Source organism: Festucalex cinctus, chromosome 16 (assembly GCF_051991245.1).
Source record: "Festucalex cinctus isolate MCC-2025b chromosome 16, RoL_Fcin_1.0, whole genome shotgun sequence".
NCBI lineage: Eukaryota > Metazoa > Chordata > Actinopteri > Syngnathiformes > Syngnathidae > Festucalex > Festucalex cinctus.
The window spans coordinates 14246302-14266292 of record NC_135426.1 but is presented as its reverse complement, the minus strand read 5'-3'; the positions used below and the strand labels follow the sequence as shown (position 1 = coordinate 14266292).

General features: G+C 44.0%; 3 protein-coding genes across 4 annotated transcripts; 2 read left to right on the top strand and 1 right to left on the bottom strand.

Moving 5' to 3' along the window:
- The first annotated feature begins 207 nt into the window (after positions 1 to 207).
- Positions 208 to 7120, top strand: LOC144003415 (urea transporter 1). Of its 2 annotated transcripts, none has more exons than XM_077499634.1 (8): positions 208 to 341; positions 2631 to 2820; positions 2955 to 3083; positions 3298 to 3487; positions 4491 to 4638; positions 5095 to 5229; positions 5301 to 5350; positions 6655 to 7120. In XM_077499634.1, the coding sequence occupies exons 2-8, from the start codon at positions 2720 to 2722 to the stop codon at positions 6835 to 6837; spliced, it is 936 nt and encodes a 311-aa protein (XP_077355760.1). In that variant the 5' UTR covers positions 208 to 341; positions 2631 to 2719; the 3' UTR covers positions 6838 to 7120. The 2 variants fall into 2 exon arrangements, with proteins under 2 accessions (XP_077355760.1, XP_077355759.1); XM_077499633.1 differs by lacking the exon at positions 208 to 341 and adding an exon at positions 1156 to 1271.
- LOC144003413 (protein O-GlcNAcase) lies at positions 6910 to 17041 on the bottom strand. The gene is made up of 17 exons (XM_077499631.1): positions 16687 to 17041; positions 15746 to 15797; positions 15078 to 15175; positions 14875 to 15005; positions 14627 to 14798; positions 14458 to 14556; positions 13205 to 13474; positions 13016 to 13102; positions 11659 to 12113; positions 11410 to 11584; positions 10558 to 10614; positions 10407 to 10486; positions 10212 to 10316; positions 10019 to 10110; positions 9752 to 9935; positions 8030 to 8189; positions 6910 to 7966 (listed from the first exon to the last, which is right to left on the bottom strand). Exons 1-17 carry the CDS (start codon positions 16724 to 16726, stop codon positions 7830 to 7832), a joined length of 2394 nt encoding a protein of 797 aa, XP_077355757.1. The 5' UTR covers positions 16727 to 17041; the 3' UTR covers positions 6910 to 7829.
- A 97-nt stretch (positions 17042 to 17138) lies between these two features.
- LOC144003414 (E3 ubiquitin-protein ligase TRIM39-like) lies at positions 17139 to 19504 on the top strand. The gene is made up of 7 exons (XM_077499632.1): positions 17139 to 17274; positions 17631 to 17963; positions 18220 to 18453; positions 18530 to 18671; positions 18751 to 18777; positions 18845 to 18990; positions 19059 to 19504. Exons 2-7 carry the CDS (start codon positions 17634 to 17636, stop codon positions 19476 to 19478), a joined length of 1299 nt encoding a protein of 432 aa, XP_077355758.1. The 5' UTR covers positions 17139 to 17274; positions 17631 to 17633; the 3' UTR covers positions 19479 to 19504.
- The last annotated feature ends 487 nt before the right edge of the window (positions 19505 to 19991 follow it).

Below are 19991 nucleotides of genomic sequence, written 5' to 3'. Positions count from 1 at the left end.
ATAGCGTCCCCCGTGCAGGATCATACTGGTTGCCATGGTGACAGCATGTAGGCCACAGGCGCCTATCTATGGCTGACAAGCAAACAAGGCAGACACAAACATCTTATTTTGTTGTCGAGAAATCATCTGTGTGAGTGTGCGTGTGTCGGCGGTGCACAAACAAACAAGGCCCTTACCTCTGGCGCCATGGCAACAGAGGCTTTCAGTGGGAGGGAGTGCAGTGAAAGAGAGGATAACAAATGGAGCACGAGGAAGGAGGAAGCTGTTCCGGTTCTTTACAATGTTGAGTCCATTTTGAAAATTTATCGAGCGCAGGAGGGAAGTAAAGAAAGCAGTCCAAGGTGAGCCCAGGGTGGAATTATTGGGACCACTCATAAAAGAAATGGCGGTTTTATTAAATGCCATCCATCATGTCACGTCACTTCCAATCCTCTTCCTCACCCTTGGCCTTTAAACCGAGCCGGCAAACATTCATCACCGTCCACTGTTATTGATTTGTTCTTACTTGGCATGCTTCTCCTGACCCCTGAATTTATTATCTAACGTGCAACACACACCCACACACGCGCATATTTGATCACACTTGATCTTTTGAACTAGTATACAAATGGAAATAGACTGCCTTAGTGTGTCCCAATTGTTCAGCTCAGCTCAATCCCCCAAATGTTGTTTTGAATCAACATTACAGCAGTTTGTTGGCTTCGCAGCCATTCTTTTCATCAAAGAAGCTTCCTTAAGATAAACCAAGATGTGGTGTCGAATGTTCATTGCCGTGGAAACAAAGTCCTCAGATGCAGCAGAAGCGTAGGGTTACATATTACACCTTTTGAATAAACATTGCGCACTAATAGCTTTACAAATGAAGCACAGAGATAAACATTGATGCAGATGCTCCCATAAAAAAGGTGGATGAGTAGCCTAAATAAGCAATAGGTGACGAGATGATTTTGACATGCACGGCTTCATCTTGAACTTTGCTCCTTTCGGGCTCATCCAAAGTAGTCAATGCGTTACCCGGTCTACCACTTTATAAGTTATAAGCTAGGCAGCAATGCGAGAGGAGGTAGGGAGGGTGGCTGGTGGGGGAGGTGAACTCGGAGGCTGAGTTGAGATGCAGAGGAGAGCATTTCAACTTTTCACCGGAGATCCCACCATGTGGACGGACGGTAAAACGGACGCCGGCAGGAAACGGGCCAGCAATACCGGCCGTGTCATCAACAGTCTGATGGCACTTAGTGGGGACATGGCACACTTGGATAAGTACATGGAAGGTAGGGAAACTCGCCAAATTATCTGTATTGCAGTGGTGGGGAGTTCAAATTCTTGGTTACTCGAGTGTTCATTTTCCATTTAAAATGATATCTTGAAGTCTTTTTAGGGTATAGGTAAACAAATTTGTCTCGTTAGTTTGCTTCTATTTAGTTCCCCTCTTCCCTGCAGTCTCTTTTGGATCATTTGTTTGTGTCCTGTCTTTTGCCCTAGTTAGCTTAGTGTGTTTTCTTTCGTGTGGTACTTTGTTGATGCACCAAAGCGTTTGGTCTTTTGTTACTTTGGTAGTTTCCATTCCAAGTTCCTTGTTTACTTCTTGTTTTTTTTTTCTTTTGGAAATAAAATACCCCTTTGAAATCCTGCAAGCCTACCTCGCCCTCTCTGCTGTCATGTGCTGAAGGTTGGATCCCAAAGTGCAGACACAAATAAGGTTTTAACTATTTATTTACATCGAGAGGCATAGAACAAACTTGACTAGACGAGAAACAGAGAGTTGGAGAGAAAGCAATAATTCGGCAAACACACACACTTCTCAGACTGCTACTACAGAGAGTGAGTCGATCTGATTGGTTGTGACAACTTAAAGGATTAAAGATTGACATCACATAGGTCCTGACATCACATAACATCACATAGCCTAAAACTAGTTGAAACTAGATGATGGTTACATCAGTACAAAACAGACACTTGACTTGACCTCACGGTCATGAACCCAAACTTAACAAATCACTGTGTGACCCCAAACATGAGTCAAGACCCAAACATTACCCCTGCATGACCCGAGTCATGACACCTGCTTCCTGCATTTGGGTCCTCAACACAACATAACAAGATGAACAAACGTTCATCTGAACCGCTTATTGAATGACAAAAAAAAAAAAAAAAAAAAAAAAGTATTTGAAATGAGGCTTTAAAACCATGAAAATCAAGCTGTTCTCTCGCTGCAACAACGAAGGCACTCTAACATGGCCATCCCAAAAAGAAGCTCAATCCACATGCTCGCTGTCAAGTCAGACATGATATAACTATTCTGCCGTTTTCTGCATTGTGCACACTCATGGCTGACAACGAGGCACTCTATCCAACTATTACATAAGCTAAGTAGCTAAATGCACATCACGATTGCAACGACTGATTCAAAAAAAGGTTCATGTTCATTTCAGAAACAATTCTCACCTTTTGCACATTTTCAAAAATTATCTTCAAACATGTATAATGTAATTAGAAACAAATACATCACTTTCTTCTCTTTAACATCGACAACAACAGCTTTGAAGCGAACCAAAATGAATACGCACAATGACAAAATTTCCACCAAATCTCCAGTACATTTGTTTGTGATCATTCACATGTTTTTCCAGACAAGTGGTTCGTGCTGCAGCTGGCCGTGTGGGCCCTCCGTGGGGTGACACGGGTGATTTTAGCTAACAACCCGCTGAGTGGTGCTGTCATGCTGCTTGCACTCTACTGGGCCTCCCCCTGGCAAGGCCTGCTGGGAACGCTGGGCGTGCTGACCGCCACGCTCGTCGCGGTCATCTTGGGACAAGACAGGTTGAAGCCACATGTGCTGACACACACAAGCTTTAATTAAAAAAAATATTCCAATTATTTGCACTAATTGAGACACATTGAGATCCTTAATCCTGAGTTCTGACCATTAAATGTCACTGTTTCTGTGTGTGCAGTGCAGAAGTGTGGGGCGGAATGCACGGCTTCAATGGAATGTTGGTTTCCCTGCTAATGGGCACGTTCAACAGCGCCGGAGACTGGTACTTGTGGCTGCTGCTGCCCGTTTGTTTGGGCTCGGCTACAAGGCGAGACACACGCACTTGTCGATAATTGTGTTTGTCATTAGAGTCTTACCGGTACTTTTTTTTTTAGACTGATGCCAAGAATTGACAGAAAAAATTCTGTTAACAAAAACTGTAACTTGAAAAATTAGTTTAGAACTCAAATTTAAAACTTAAACCTTAAAGCTGAAAACGAAATTAATCATATCACTTAATTTGTTTTCCTTTTCTACCATAGTGTCTTCTTCTTCAGTGGTCTCTCGCCAGTGCTGGACCGCTGGGACTTGCCAGTTGCGGTCTTTCCCTTCAATATGGTCATCATCCTCTACTTCCTGTGCACTGGCCCTGATAACCCGTACTTCCCAAACCGCCTCGCCGTACCGCCGAGCTCGGTGCCGCCCAACGTCACAGCGCTCAGTGCAGTGGAGGTATCATTTTCGGGGTTCAACCTCAGTTGGCTTGCTCTGACTAATCAATCAGAGGTTGGGAAAATGCTGATATCATTGGTGAGCTAGCCCAGCCTGTGAGATGAAATTATAAGTTGGACTGGTTATAGAAGTATTTTGTATAAATGGGACTGCTCACTGACATAGAGTATTTTTTTTAGCATCAATTTAGGATTCACGTCTGCTTTTTCACTTCTTTGCTATAGTTTTCTCAATTCCCTCCTGAGGAATTCAAAGTGTCTGAATCTCCCTCCTCATATTCCTCCTCCCCTCTCCATCACTTTATTAGCACCTGCTGTTGTATCGCTCCAATCCTTGTCTTTGCCGGGGGGGGTTTCTGTTATGAGCTCCCCTATGTGAAATAATCGCCTCCTTCCCTTTCCAGTCTTTTCCCCTCCCTCTCCTGTTTGCATTTCTCGCTTCCATTTCCTGGTAGCCGAGATGATGATGATGATGATGATGATGATGATGACGTGGGTCCTATTTATATTTAATGTCTTCATCTTGCATTCTAGCCAAGATGGTTGCTCAACAGCGTATCACATTGAAATTGCATGGAGCAGAGTCTGGTATAGTGAGAGCTGCCATGGAAACTGCATTTCCAGAGGTTGCAAGTGATCAAAATGTAACATTAATTGACAGTCACAAATTTGATTATTAAAAAAAAAAAAAAAAAAAAAAAAAAGGCCAAGTAGACTATATGAGGCTTCAAAATACGCACCATGCCCTCATTATTTGTTAACTCTCAACAAATACAAATAGTAGTCCTGGAAAATGTAAACATATAATTCTAATGCATACACTTAACTACGAGGCGCTCTAAAGTAGCAGTGCCAGCCTAAAGCCAGAGTCCACCCACTGGCTGTAGGACTCAAAAATAAAAAAAAATAAAAAATCCCACCTCCTCGCTCTACCGTCGTCCTCCGAAAGTCTACAACGAGGCACTCTAATATATTACATCCCACTGATGCTCTCTGGCACGCAGGTGTTACAAGGTATCCCCCTCGGTGTGGGCCAGATATTCGCTTGTGGCTCCCTGGGTCCTTCGTTGCTCATCCTGGCCGGACTCTGCCTTTACTCCCCCCTGCAGGCCGTCCACGCTCTGCTGGGCTCAGCAATTGGAACGCTGGCTGGTGAGAGTCTCCTTAAGAATGGTGACACCAAGTGGACAAAAATAGCAATTGCATGATTGTGTTTTAAGAATGCAAAAGTCATTTTGATCTGAATACTCAAAATATTTGTTGGCTATGGGTTGAGCGGCTAAGAGAACGCAAAAGGTCACTGGCCTCCTTCTCTGGTGCATCTGCGTCAACATGTGGATTTTGTCTCAGAGAGGGTCTGAGAGGGGCCGTGAGGGACAAACAATAATTCAAGATTAGGCTACCTCTCATACACGCTATTGAAATGCTCTAATGATTTTGCACATACGTGGACATTCTCAAGCAATTTCACAGAATCACTCCAATTGAAAAGGCATACTGTTGTTTTGTGTGAAATGCTGCCACCTTGTGGATTATTTTATTACTGACAATTGAGCTGTGTTAGTGGAAGTGAGTTGGAACCGTGAGCATGCACGTTTGTTTGTGCAGGGCTATCCATGTCCGTGCGCCACGAGTGCCTCTATACCGGTCTGTCCGGCTTTAATGGAGCTCTGGGCTGCATGGCTGTGGGAGGGCTTTTCTTCACCTTCAGCTGGAGAACCCACCTGTTGGCCATCGCTTGTGGTAAAATGCACACACGTGCCTGTGGTATTAGGTTCTCCTTGAGGCCTTCATGTGTGGTGTGTCCTCTGCAGCTTTCCTCTCTGCTTTTGTTGACATCGCTTTGAGCAATCTGCTTGGAGCTGTAAGTAGCCTACCATTCAATGTATTTGAAGTTTGTGTGTTTAAACATTACATCTCTTGATTTTTAACAGGAGGAAAAAATGAACATGCAATAGATGTTAAAAAACTGGCGCGTGTGTGTTTATTCAACTGTATGTTGTGAAAAAGTAAATATTGAAAGAAATTGAATGAAATTATGACATGCCATATAGGCCGATAACATTCCTTTTACACACCAAAAAAAAAACAAAAAACATTTACACAAACATAAAAAAAATAAAAAAAAATCTCACACATTCACCAGAAAACTTCTCACACTCACACATACGCCAGAATAACCTCTCTAGCACCAAAAAAACCTCTCACTCTCACCAAAAAAACTCACAGCACACATTCACCAAAAATACCTCTCAAGTGCCTTTCATTCACATTGTCGCACTCACAAAAAAACCTCTAATTTCAGGACGAAACAAAAACAAAACCTTCATATACATAAATACACCCCAAAATAAATTGTCACAATAAAAAACTCATTCTGGAAAACTCAGTCACTACAAAAACTCATGCAAAAAAAAAAAAAAAAAAAACTCCCACAAAAACCAAAACGATCATGTTTTATACTCACCAAAATACCTTAACTCTCACCAACAAAAACCTCTCACTTACACTAAAAGAACTTTCACTCTGACAAAAAAACAACAAAACAAAAAAAAACTCACCGCAAAAAAAGCAACAACAAAAACACAGAACTCTCATGCACCAAAAAAATCCTGTCACTCAAAAATAGTCTCATGCTCACAAAAAATAGACACAAAAATCTCACTCAAGCCAAAATAACACTCACTCACCCAAAAATTCCCCCACTAATCAAATCAAACTCTCACTACCTCTCTCATTCCAAAAAAGTATCACACAAAAAAAAAAAAACACTCACAAAAAAACAAACACTCACAAAAACGCTCACACAAAAACCTTTTGTGATGCCACTACTGTCACCAAAACAGACCAAAGAATTCTCACTCGCACCAAAAACTCTCTCCCAACCCAAACGGCCTCTCACACTCATCCAAAAAACATCTCATTTGCACTCACCAAAAGACTTGTCTCATGCACAAACCAAAAAAACTCTCACTCACACACAAACAAAACTCTCTCATTTGCAAAACCCTCCCACTAACTACCAACATTTTCACATTGATCAGAACAGTCACACCAAAAAAAAAAGTTTTTTTGTGCGTGTGTGATGTTTATGTTATTTTTGGCTTAAGCATCACATCATCTGAATGTATGTTATTATTGTAATTGAAACACGCGTTCTCTTTTTAGATGGGCTTGCCGGCGTGCAGTTGGGCAGCCACGCTGAGCGCTACTCTGATGTTGCTGCTGACGGGCAGTTTGTCAGCGTACCGAATCCCCCTTGCTCGGGTCAAGGCCCCCGAGCGGAACCTGTGCTCCCGCGGCCGCTGGGAAGCTGGCAGTACTGTCGAAAGAGAGAGCACGGACGTGTAGCTCCGGACATTTGCGCCATAAATCGGGTTGAAGGGATGAATTTGGAGTTTCACAGTGAAGACGACTCACAGGTGACAACTGAAGGCAACTTTTATTATTACTGTGCACAAGTGAAGGGATAACTGTGTTCCTTTCCCACAATGTTACCATTTTCCAACATATTTCACAACATTATTCCCTTAAACACTCATTTTAAATTGCTTCTATGGTGCTAATGAGCTTTTCTGCCACAGTGCTTTATTTTTTATTTTTGGAATCAACATGCTATCCAATTCTTTTCTGACAGGCGGCGGTGACGTGTTGGGTCATAAGAAACATACAAAAGTGCTTTTCATTTTCAGTCTGTTATTAGTTGATTGGTCGAGCGTGACTTGTAAAAAAACAAAAACAAATGCAAAGTAAAAATACAAAACACTTGCACAAACGTTTTGTCTCTTGAATGAATGAACATTCTTAGTGCGTACTTTCAGTTGAAGGGTGACGTGTGAGTGCTGTTGTGCTTCTTGTTGCGTATTTTGCTTATTTGATTTTCTTATGTTATTTTATGAGAATGGTACAACAAATGACATCTCATTTGACCTACACTTGTATGTGCATGTTTGTTTTCCTGATGTAATGTGTATGCACATGCACTGTTATTTGGAGTGTTTTCTGCTAAATCTAACGTCAAAGCTTTTTCTACATTTCATGAATAGCCACAAACGTTTCATGCATGTAAACACCATCTAAACTAAGCACGTTGTAAAATTCTCCAGGAGTTAACAGACGACGTCCTATTTTGGATGCAAGAACAATTCCACCGGTGGGGTGTAATGAAAGTAATTTTCAATTCAGATTCTTGAGAACATTTTGCAGTGTTTGATTTTGAAAATCCAGTATTACTGATTTAAATGTATTTGCTTTACAGTGCCTCTGTGCATCCACTGCATGCGTGCAAATATTACATGTCGCTGTGCGCGTGAGTGTGTTTGAAAGTGCCAGTGTTGATGTCCTCAAAGCAGCCTGGCCATCACCACGCCCTCTCTGCTCCGGGCTTCCCCTCTGAGAATCTCCAGGAAGCCCAGTTTGGTTAAGAACTCCAGCCTCTGGCTGTCCGTCGGCTGAACCTCGCAGAAAACGCCCTGAGAACCTGCACAAATGCGCCCGAGTTAGTGGGAGGATTGACAAATTTTTGCAGCCCATCCGTCCTCACCGTTGGCCTTGAGGGCCACCAGGAGGGTGACGAGCAGGGTGCGGCTAACGCTGATATCCACCAGCTCGGGCAGGGTGTCAAGACGCAGCTGAGAGGGGAAGTGATAGAGGAGCGAGTCTGGATACTCTCCCTGGTCCTCCTCCATCAGCTTAATTAAGTCCTGTGAGGGGAAAAAAAAGGGCGTTTACTCACTCAACAGACCATTTATTCTACCAGCCAATACATTTGTTGTCTTAATGATTGTGTGTTTTTAGTTGAGCATAGAGACTCTCAGTCTACTTAACTCATTGAAACCCAAAAACATATAATACGTTTTTTTTTTTTAAATAATATTTCCTTTACTCCCAAAAATGTATTTATGCATTTTTATGTTGTTTTTTTAATGCTAGAAAATACAGAAGGCAGCACGTCAGCTTCCCAGTTCTGAGGTCTCCGGTTCGAGTCCAGGCTCGGACCTTCCTGGGTGGAGTTTGCATGTTCTCCCCGTGCCCGAGTGGGTCTTCTCCGGGTACTCCGGTCTCCTCCCACATTCCAAAGACATGCATGGCAGGTTAATTGGGCACTCCGAATTGTCCCTAGGTATGCGTGTGAGTGTGGATGGTTGTTCGTCTCCGTGTGCCCTGCGATTGGTTGGCAACCAGTCCAGGGTGTCCCCTGCCTACTGCCCAGAGCCAGCTGAGATAGGCGCCAGCAGCCCCCGCGACCCTTGTGAGGAATAAGCGGTCAAGAAAATGGATGGATGGAATACAGAAGGCTTTGATACAGCTTCTTATCTGAAGAGGTTGCCTAAAGCAATGATATTACAGAAAAACAGCCAGCAGGTGGCAGCAGAGTATAAGAGATCAGCCAGGGCCATGTTGCAACAAGCTCTTTTTGCCATGTTTTCAACAGGTTTGTGAATAATGATGAAACTTGCTATACTCTAATACTAATTGCTGCAAAACGGAAACAGATAAAAATATACTTTTTTTTCCTGATGAAAGAAGAGACTCGAATCTTTCTTTTGGTAGGTTCCATGTTTTTATAGCAATAGAATACAATATTCTGTAGGCCTTGCAAAATCAGTCAAAATCCAGTAAGACAGTCGGGAGTGAAGGGGGTTTCTCCAATGAAAATGAATGGGAGTTAATTGCCACAAAAACAATTTTTGGTCGCTTTCTCAGTAGGCTTAGGGTAATTGTCCATCTGCACTGTGGAGCGCCATCCAATCATTTGGAAAGCATTTGGCTGAATATGTGCAGATAACATTGCCTGAAATACTTCACAATTCATCCTGCTGCTTTAGTCAGCAGTCACAATATCATTCAAAACTGTGCAAGTGACGCGGAATCAGCAGCATCCAACAGGTATGTTAACCACTTTTTGATTTTTAAATTGTCCAAAAATAAGTTTACACCAGTACCATTTAGTTACCTTTACTGTTATGACAAATAAAGTCATGCTACCAACGTAGCAACTGTGGCTAACGTCAGCTTCTTTGCAGCGCTAATGCTAGCATTGTTTTGCTAGCGCTGCTCTTTTGTCGATGCTGGATTGAATCGGAATATACAGTTCAAAAAAGCTCCTCCACATCCATATTTGTAGTGTAGAGGACATGAAGGACAATCAGTGTGTGCTTTGACGCACAGTGTGGACAGAGTACTGCCCATGTCTAACCTACTTGTGTTCTATTTTTGCTCCCATTCAGCATCCAACCGTCTCAGCGCCCACACGTGTACGCACCTGTGTGTTTGAGTGCCCCCCATTGGGTAGGTACTTGTCCCTCATGGCGGGCAACCAGCTGGCCTGACACCTCTTGGCAAAAGAGCGCACATCCAGGATGCCCAAAATACAACCGCACACGCCCAGTTCATCCTCCAAGATGAAGCTGTACTCGGGGCACAAGGCCAGGCATGGTCCCAGACACCTAAGCAAGCAAAATAACTCTCGTGACTCTTGTTAGTGTCTGTGCAGGGAATCTGACGAGATCCGGATATTTTTGATGCGCACCTGTCTCCTACGACATCCGGATGAGACGCACCAGAATCTTGGCCACAGTGAGACCTCAAGTGAAGCTGGCGCACCATTCGGTACAACTCCACCTGTAAGAGATCAAGTCAAGTCAAGGTTACATCATCTTCCCAAAGTCTTTTTCAAAGGTCTTAGAGCCTTGATCACATAAGCATCCGCATTAGCTCCCTACCTTGTCCTTGCTGTGGTAGGGCCTGATGTTGTAGAGACGTGAGGTGGGGAAGAGAGGAGGCGGGTGAGTGAAGAGTTCGTTGTTGCTGCCGATCGGGAGAAGCATCTGTACTCATGCACGAGATGCACAACACGTGAGCTGAGGACCAAAGTGAGTCATGAGAGGAAAAAAAAAAAAAAAAAACTGACGACAAACCTGCACTTCCCCGGATACGCCTCCTTTAAACGCCCATGGCTCCGACTCGTCTCCCAGAAGCTCCGTTGTCTTCCCGCACACTATCTCAAATCAATAGTACTTATTGCTCTGACAGTGGGAATAATAATAATTGAAAGACCTGATTACTCACAGTGGAAGCAATTCCTCCAGGAGGCCAAGGTGGCACTGTCATTGAGGACACGACCGTCTGAGTGACAGATGAGCGGTGTGTGAGAGCAGCTTAATTATTACCATTATTAGGTAAAAATGAGTGAATCGCAATAAAAAACACTGTACAGTAGTGCCTTGACTCAACCAACTTGCGAGTTTTTCAAAATACCATCTGTCTTACATGTTGTGTATTTTAAAGCATCCACATAGCTATTTTAATGCTGCATTCGAGGATGGTCTGAAGTCCGACTTTTCCGACTTCAAACCAGGAAGTGTGTACGGGCCGCTATCTCCCTGCATGAAATTATACGGTGAACTACTGAACTATATGGAATGCATATGAAATAAGTCAAAGACAATAAAGGAAGTAAAATTGCGAGAAGGCAAGTTTACTGGAGGTCAAAATGAGTTTTGAGGACCAAAATAATAATAATAAAAAAAATATTACTATCCGCCATTTTGGTTCTTTACTTTCGCCTCAAACGCGTTCAGGTCAGAACTGGGAAAAAACAACTCTGATATATCCGACTTGCGACCATCCTCGAATGCAGCATTAATCCGCTAGCTTAATGCTAACACATAACAGGAAACGCCATAGACAGGCTTCAAATAGCATTGATGTCTCAGCGTTATAACACATTGTGACCACCGTATATATCCATATGCCTGATTCATACTGCCCCAAGTGGCCAAAATTAAAATGATTACATTTGTTTGGAGGGAGACTGGAAAAGATTAATAGCATTTCCATTCATTTCAATAGGGAAAGACGATTAATGATTAAACTTGGATCTCAAGGCACCATTGTATTCTTCTTATGTACATTCCTCACCCAGCCAGCATACGAAGGCCTTGGCCACAAGTGCCATGTTCCTCAGGTCCCACACATACGGGTAAAGGTCATATAGCACAGCCCGGTTGGCCCCTCCCACCACGCTACAGTGCAGCTGTGCGATGTCGTCGCACAGAGACAGGAAGCCGGCTGCCAGGTCCCGCCATTCATCCACCTGTGGACACATGACGCAATCACACACTGGGTCCAAACAGAAGACTTTTCTCAATGCAGAGATGTTTTTTGGACCTTGTGAGGCGAGTTCTTCTTGCTGTTGGCGCTGACCAGGTGGCAGTTGCTTTTGAGCCAGGTCAGATCCTGGAGAAGTTTGTGGGCCGACGGGCCGTGCTCGTGAGGCAGGTAATGGAGGCCCACCAGCAGCCGCACCTGGGCCTCACTCAGTAGACCCTTCCCACCACAGAGACCTCGACCCTGGGCCTTAGGTCTACGGCCTCCCCCTGATGGAGCCGCAGGCCTGGGGGCCGGAAGCTGGCGGCTGGCTTGACTGGGCTGCCGTTTCTCGCCCTCTCGGATATCACCCTCCGCTTTGCCCTTGGTGGGTGAGGGAGGGGGGGAGCTTGAGTTGAGGGGGAAGACGGGGAGTTTAGCCACTGTGGAGGTCCCTCGAAAGGTGGAGGTGCAGTCGGATCTGTCTGGGGTTTTGGATCGAGAACTGCGATGATCTGATCGCGTGCTCTGCCGACCTGAGAACAGTCATATGTATAGTAGGGATGTAACGATAATCGCGATATTAAAACTGCCACAATATATCATCGTTATGTCACGATATTAAAAGCAGAACATCTGTTAAAAAAAAAAAAGTCAGGTTGATTTCCATTTGTGCAGTTCTAGTTCTGGAGGCTAGTTTATTAGTGCAGTTTAATTTTCACAAGGCATGTTTTGGCCCTTATGTTTAAAATCCTGGTCAGATGAAGGGGAACGTAATATGTTTGTGAACCAAGTCAATATGTGGAGATGCGCAATGCATGCTTGCATCAGTAAGTAAGTGTTTCAATATTAACTCATTCAAACCCAAAAACGTATAAATATGTTTTTTTTAAAATACTTTTTTCTTCACTCCCAAAAATGTATTTTATACATTTTGTTTTGTTTTTAAATGCTAGAGCATACAGAAGATTTTGATACAGCTTATGACATGAAGAGGTCATTTAAAGCAATGGTAGCTATTGTAAGAAACGGCCAGCAGGTGACAGCAGAGTATACGAGATCAGTCAGGTTTCAACAGGTTTGTGAATAATGATGAAACTTAGCTATACTCTAATGTAATTGCTGCAAAACGGAAACAGATTCATTTTTTTTCCTGATGAAAGTAGAGACTAATCTTTCTTTTAGTTGTTTCCATGTTTTTAGCAATAGAACAGGATATTTTGTGGACGTTGCAAAATCAGTCAAAATCCAGTAAAACAGCCGGGAGTGAAAAGGTGCTCCAGTGAAAATGACTGGGAGTGAATGAGATAAGTGTTATTAGAGATTGTAGGTGGAGACCTTCATATTGTGATGATAATGTATTGTGATGTTTGGATATCGTTGCATCCCTAGAGTGGAAAATTTCACATTTATACTATATATACTGCAGAATATTTACCTGCTTGTAGAGGTTGGTTGAGTTCTTCCATCCAGTCATGTAATGCATCAGACAAAGCTCTGTCGGGACAATAATCTGTCTCCTCATCTAAAGGATAAAAACTTTGTTTACAGATACATCTTTCACTTTTTAATCACAAACCATAGGTTATCACTTGGGAAATATACTACAGGATATTCTATTTTTCACCTTTTCTATCCCGGCTTCCAGCTCGGTACCAGCTTGCCAGCGTGTGAAGCGGGATGTAGTTGGCCTCAAACTCGCAGTTGGGATTGAGGAGGAGGCCCCTGAGGTGACCCCTCAGCCAAGGCTCGCGGCCCTTGAAAGGACCCAGGAAGAGCCGGCGGGAGTCGTAGTCGTTGGCGTGAAGGTTGTCCCAGATGAGCGGCGGGCGTTGAAGGACGGACTCCACCTCAGCCAGGCGGTCCACGGAGAGTTTTCTCGAGATGACCTTGCTACCTGGAAGCCACGGAGGTCATCTTAAGTTTGCAAAAATGTACCAAGAATTGAATTCTGGATGCAGTAGACTTCAAACAGTATCATTCATGACCTCAGTAAACACAAGGACTTATGAAATTGCATGTATACATGTACATGGATTGTATGGTGTTCCACAAGGTTCAATTCTGGGGCCTCTGCTGTTTTCATTGTATCTGCTTCCCCTGGGTTCCATCTTAAGGAAACAGTGGTGGCTGGGGTAGGTGAATGCACATAGGAAACCGGTAGAGTTCTGTACCTGCAATTAGGTTAACTCATTTGCTCCCAAAAACGTATATATATGTTCTATTTTAAATGTATTGTGTCCCAAATACGTATTTACACGTTTTTGTTTTTTTTTATGCTAGAGCATACAGAAGGCTTTGATGCAGCCTCTCAATGACAGACAATGGGTGAAAATGGCAGTAATTATAAAAACGGCCAGCAGGTGGGAGCAGAGTATAAGAGATAAACCAGGGCCATGATGAAAACAAGCTTTTTTCCCAGAATTTTAAGCAGATTTGTGAATAATGATGAAACTTAGCTATCTTTGAATGCTAATTGCTGTAAAACGGAAACAGATATAAATGTACTTTTTTTTCCTGATGAAAGAAGAGACTAATCTTTCTTGTTTTTATAGCAACAGCACACCATATTCTGTGGGCCTTGCAAAATCAGTCAAAATCCAGTAGTGAAGGGGGTTGCTTCAGTGAAAATGGCTGGGAGTGAATGAGTTAAGAACCACAATTAGTCACTTTTGATACCATTCGAAATCTCCCGACTGCGAGATGCTCGCAAATTTATTGCTCTGTGATTGAGAATTACGCAAGCTCAAGCCTTGAATGAGGTGTTAGACCCAGAGTGGGACCTTGAGACCACCTGAACCGGGTTGGGATGTCTATCAGCCAGAGTTGCTTTTGAATCACCCTGGCGGTGTCTAAACGGTGTTAATAACAGCACCTCACCTGTCCATATTACTGTGATGTTGGGAAGCAAGTCCTCACCAACAGTCTGCAGGTAAGGAGACTTCTGCACGCTGGGGGAACACAGAGAACCGCAGTACTCTGAAAAAGAGAGAGGAAGTTAATTACTGAGGAGTGAAGCTTTGAAAGAGTTCTGCAGGATGCGTAGTACCGGTCGGGCAGAACAGGAAGACTGGCGGCTCCCCCAAGAAGCGATAAATCTCATTGGTTACGGTGACCTGAGCATGTGCGAATGAAGAGAAGGCCTCGCTGTCAGCCTGACACAAGGAGTGATCGATGTCGTCAAACAGGATGGCGAACGCCTGGCAACCGAGGTCGGACACCTGCACGCAAGCCACGGCAACACAAGTTGGTGGAGTCAAAGCGTGTGAAGCATTATGAAGTCTATGTGTTACCAACTTGTCTCAGTTTGCGCTTCAGGAGAGTCAGGTCACAGGGGGATGAGAAGACGATGTCCTGACCGGGGGAGAGGGCGTAAACAAACCTCAGGCCTCTGGATTGGGCCTCCGTGATGAGAGTGCGCAATTGCCCTGCGGGGACAGCATTTGAACATGAGCAAGAAGGAGCTAGACTAGACACGCGGATGAATGTGACGTTTTTACCTTCCTCTTCAGGTGAGTAGACTTCTCTCCACAACAGTCTGTGCTTCAGGTCATCTTTTGGACCATACAGGTAAGTGTTCAAACCCCAGTTCTGCATCCTAGCACAAATAATACGCCTCAATCAAATCCACCAAAATCTCATTACACCACTTGCACCGCTTGATAGACCTGGTTTTTGCGAGTCTAACATCTAGTCTGGTTTTTATGCCAAATCTATGCAAATAGAACCCAGTATCTGTCTCAGGTACACTGTATTGATCTTGTGGGTAATTTCCCGTTAATGACCTCCTGAATTATGAATAGCATGTTACTATCACAGGGGAAACATTCATACAAACACATCAACTTGTTTGTTTCTATTGTAGGCGGATCTCATTTCCTGAACAGACGCTATGTGTTGTGCAGCCATCCGCCATCTCCGCTCGGTCCCCACTGTGCCAAACTTACGCAACCCTGAATACCGCCTCCGTTTGAGCCTAAAGAATTGGATCTATAAATAACCACAGTGCCCACACTCCACGCTCGGCTGCCGCTACGCCGACACTGTGACGGAAGTCTTTCTAAGCTTGTGTCCACACACCAACGGCGAGTAAACAAGACTTTACGTAGAACAAATGGAAAATGTAACAACAGACATGATTACACACACATGATGATGGCACACTTACCACTGGAAGAGAAATCTCCTCTGGTCCATAGACCATGGCCTCCCATAGAAACCTAGAGACGGAACATATATTAATTAAAGACATTAGGTCATAATGTACAGTAGTTTTTTGGTTTTTTTTTTTGGTTGCTAGACAGGATATTGAGTCTCACAATCAATGAAACTGCATCATTTCAGCTTGCTGCTGCTGTGCTATTCGCTCTTGCAAATGAAGAATTCCTCCTAATTGTGGTCAATGTCATCTATCCTCTCATCCCATGTTTACCAGAGACATCATCTCTGGCTATACGCTTTCCATCACATCTGCTATTTTTAGAAATGGGCTCATATCCAGTGTTTCTCTCCTCCATTTGTAATGTCTGCATATGTGTGTGAACGTGGAATGTTGCGATTGGATACACAACATTGTGCTGCTAATATTATCTATCGGTCCAGAAGTTCTTTTCTTTCTGGTCTGTTGGGAGTGGTGTGCAATGTGCATGTGCAGACCTAATTACCGACAGTACTAATGGGCAGTTTGCAATGATAGAGATTGAGACTTGTTCATCTGCATCATGCTGAGAGATGTTTCTATTCTCCTCTCATGTAACTATGAGGTAAGAAATCCACCTCACGATCAATATCTTTAATTGTACACCTCAGCATCATCACTACTCATTACCATCACCTCAATGCATTTGCAACATCATTATCCCTCTTTCTATCACATTCATGGATAGCAGCCTTTCTTGCCTGAGCCTGCAGCCATAGCAGCGGTTTGAGACCTTCCAAATCACAGGTGGGATGCTCATCACTGGTGCATGGCTGCATGCGGAGTCAAGAGAGCCACACACAAAATGTAGGTCAAAGGAATGGAGATGGTTAGAGAGAAGGGGGAAGGGGAAGAAAGAAGTAAATCACCCGATGTGACGGGTGAAGGATGCTGAAGACGACCGCGCTTACCTTCCACCACCCCGCAAAGAAAGTGCTGGTTCTCCTCCATCCTACTTCCCTTCCCGCGTCCAAGGCAACCAGGGAAGCCGTCTTTAGAGCCTAGTTGATGCTTGAACGCTTCATGCTTCTTCCATCTCCCTCCTCCTTCATCCTCTCCCTCACTGCCGCCGTGCTCACTGCTGGATCTTGGTGATGCGTTCAGGTACACAGCAAAACCTCGGTCTTTTTACTATCCACAATCGCCTTGCATTTGCCCGTTTCCACACTTGTTTGTTTTTGTATTAAAACGAGAAAATTGTTGCGTGAATACTTGAATAAATATTGTGGACGAATTAAATCCTGACGTATTTACTCCTCCCCCTGTGGACCAAAACGTTCGCTTTTGTATTAAAACGAGAAAATTGTTGTGTGAATATTTGAATAAATATTGTGGACGAATTAAATCCTGACGTATTTACTCCTCCCCCTGTGGACCAAAACGTTCGCCTCCGGTGGGCGTGGCTCGACTGAAACGTGGAAAAGTGCAGGACTGTTTACAGCTGCTGCAAGTGTGTGCTTACGCTGCCCCAAGGGGAGATTTTCCTTTCGAACGTCAAGGTAGGACCAATGAAAAACTTAATTTACCTCTGTCCTAATTTTAACTATATCATGATAACTCGCCAATGAATGACAGCAAACAGGTGAAATGCAACATGAGAGAGCAAACTTCACATTTCACGTCCATGCGAGCATGGCGGACTTTGAACAGCTATAGTTAATGATAAGGAACTTGTCTTTTGTGGTTCAGCTAATGCATGTAGTTTGAGCTTCTAGTCCCAGTTAAAAATCAATTCAATTTTGTAATCCCACTCAATTAACACTGATGGGTCCCAAAAAGCAATTAAGAACACTTATCTAAGTGATTTCATTTGTTGTTGCAACTTGCAAGTTATTGTATGTTGATATTTGTGAAGGTCATGGCCTCCCCCAGCGCACTCTTGTCAGAAGCGCTGCTCCAGTGTGGCATCTGTCAAGATGTGTTTTCCGAGCCAGTGTCCATTCCCTGCGGTCACAGCTTCTGCCTCAGCTGCATCACGTCGCGCTGGGACCAAAGCGCCGCCTCCAGCTGCCCCAAATGCGACACGCTCTTCGCCACCCCGCCAGAGCTCTGCGAAAACTCTTTCGCCAGGGAAATGTCCGAGCGTGTTCGAGCCAGGAGGAAGCAGATGGACTCGGAGGTTCAAGAGATGATCCAGGACAGACTTCAGAAGGTGGAAGAGATCCAACACTGTGTGGAACTCAGCAAAGTGAGTAGGCCTAACACAAAGGATGGCGCGACACCCCAGATATTAGGAAAGTAGTAATTGTCTTCCAGGAAGTACTGTGTTGAAGTGGCACATTTCATCTGTTTAACAGGAAAGTGAACCCCCCCAAAATTCTTTACAATTATATGTTGTATGCACCCAACCAGCATTAAGCTAACGGACTAAAAGCTAAACTATCTCATTTTAAATATGTGTTCTAGTGGACAATTACAACCGCAACTTTCATTTATGTCTCCAGGAAAATGCCAAGTTGGAAATGGACCGCAGCGCAGAGATCTTCTCTGCTCTGTTCCAGACTCTGGAGAGAAGCCGGTCCGAGCTGCTGGAGACCATCCAGAGGCGGCAGGCCGCGATGGAGCACACAGCCCAGAGACTGACGGCGCAGCTGGAGATGGAGGTCAACGAACTTGAGAGGAGAAGGAACGAGATGGAGCAGCTTCTCCACACAGACGACCGCCTCCTTCTTCTGCAGGTCAGCGGCGATCGCAGCAGGAAGTGGTTTACTTTTTTTTTCAGTTGTTGCATACGTTTCATTTTGTGTGTGTCAGAGGTTTTCGGCGTTGTCTTCAGCGTCCGAGTCCTGTTGTGACGGCGTCATCCACCCAGATCCATGTCCGGGGATTGTGAGGAGAGCTTTGGTCCACGTTGATGAACAACTTTGCTCTTTTTTAAAAGCGCTTTCAATTCAAGGTCAGGCGAGTTTTCAAAGAAACATCTTAACACAGGGCTGCTGTCTATTCAACTATTTTTTTTTTTTTATAACTTGCAGAGCATGACATGATGTTGCAGTATTCAAGTAAGCAAAGAGATAAAATAATGCTCATGTCTCAGAATATGATATCAATTATTGTGCTCCTTTGTAGCTGATGTTTATTTAGATCCCAGGACAGCCAACCCGTGGCTCGTTCTGTCTGAGGACAGGAGACGGGTTCAGGACGGAGATGTTGAGCGGGACCTGCCGGACCTACCTGAGCGCTTTGACACCGTTCCATGCGTGCTTGCCGCCGAGGTAACGCCAGACTGAACAGAAGGAGCAGGAGGGAGGAGTTACAGGAGACAATCTGTCTTTTCACGCAGGGTTTCACCACAGGGAGGCACTATTGGGAAGTGGAAGTGGGGGACAAGACGTCATGGGACCTGGGGGTGGCTCAGGCGTCCGTCAACCGGAAGGGCTTGGTGACACTCAGTCCACAAGACGGATACTGGGCTGTGTGTCTGAGACGGGCATCTGAGTACAGGGCCTGTGCGGCACAAGCACAGCTTTTATATCTCCCCCAGAGGCCGAAGGTCATCGGCTTATTTCTGGACGTAACGGACGGGACGGTGTCCTTCTACGACGCCGAGACAAAGTCGCACATCTATTCTTTTACACACGTTCTCTTCACAGAGGAAATATTTCCACTTTTCAACCCGGATGTGAATGACAACGGAAGGAACAGCTCACCGCTCGTCATCCGACCTGCGGAAGAAAGCACGAATTTAGACGTTACAATATAATTGAGCTAATACAGACAGCACAGAAACATTTGATTCAGATTTTTTTTTTAATTTAAAACCCATAATCCATATTAACAATTGAAATAACGATCCCGTTATTAGTAATTTAAAAAAGTAACTAAATGCTTGATTCTGCAAAATCTGAACGTCACGGGCCTTTTCCACAACGGGACAACGAGGCGCTCTAACACGGCCACAAATTGACAAGCTAGTTTTTTTTTAAAACCTCCCATTTAGGGCTGTCACTGTGAAATATTTTTTGAATTGATGATTCCATTGATTTTACCCTTGATTTATTGGATTTTTTTTTTTTTTTTTACAAAACCATTTTTCTCCTCGATTACTGTTTATCAACCAATTGCTATTTGGTATTGCTTAGTGATACAAATAACTAAACAACAATTGAGCAATATCACATGAAATGGATTGATGTACTCAAACCGATTCAGTGTCTGGTTCAGTTGTTTTCCCAAGTAAAAGAAATTTATATGATGTCAGTCCATAATCAGTATG

Excerpts from the sequence above, each read along its gene's own strand:
- LOC144003414 (XM_077499632.1), top strand. The coding sequence starts at position 17,634 with ATGGCCTCCCCCAGCGCACTCTTGTCAGAAGCGCTGCTCCAGTGTGGC. Across the intron at positions 18,454-18,529 it reads ACCGCCTCCTTCTTCTGCAG|AGGTTTTCGGCGTTGTCTTC; the intron begins GTCAGCGGCGAT and ends TGTGTGTGTCAG. Across the intron at positions 18,778-18,844 it reads CATGATGTTGCAGTATTCAA|CTGATGTTTATTTAGATCCC; the intron begins GTAAGCAAAGAG and ends GCTCCTTTGTAG.
- LOC144003413 (XM_077499631.1), bottom strand. The coding sequence starts at position 16,726 with ATGGAGGAGAACCAGCACTTTCTTTGCGGGGTGGTGGAAG. Across the intron at positions 12,114-13,015 it reads CAACCAACCTCTACAAGCAG|GTCGGCAGAGCACGCGATCA; the intron begins GTAAATATTCTG and ends GACTGTTCTCAG. Across the intron at positions 10,615-11,409 it reads GGCCTTCGTATGCTGGCTGG|ACGGTCGTGTCCTCAATGAC; the intron begins GTGAGGAATGTA and ends TCTGTCACTCAG.
- LOC144003415 (XM_077499633.1), top strand. The coding sequence starts at position 1,226 with ATGGCACTTAGTGGGGACATGGCACACTTGGATAAGTACATGGAAG. Across the intron at positions 4,639-5,094 it reads AGCAATTGGAACGCTGGCTG|GGCTATCCATGTCCGTGCGC; the intron begins GTGAGAGTCTCC and ends TTGTTTGTGCAG. Across the intron at positions 5,230-5,300 it reads CCTGTTGGCCATCGCTTGTG|CTTTCCTCTCTGCTTTTGTT; the intron begins GTAAAATGCACA and ends TGTCCTCTGCAG.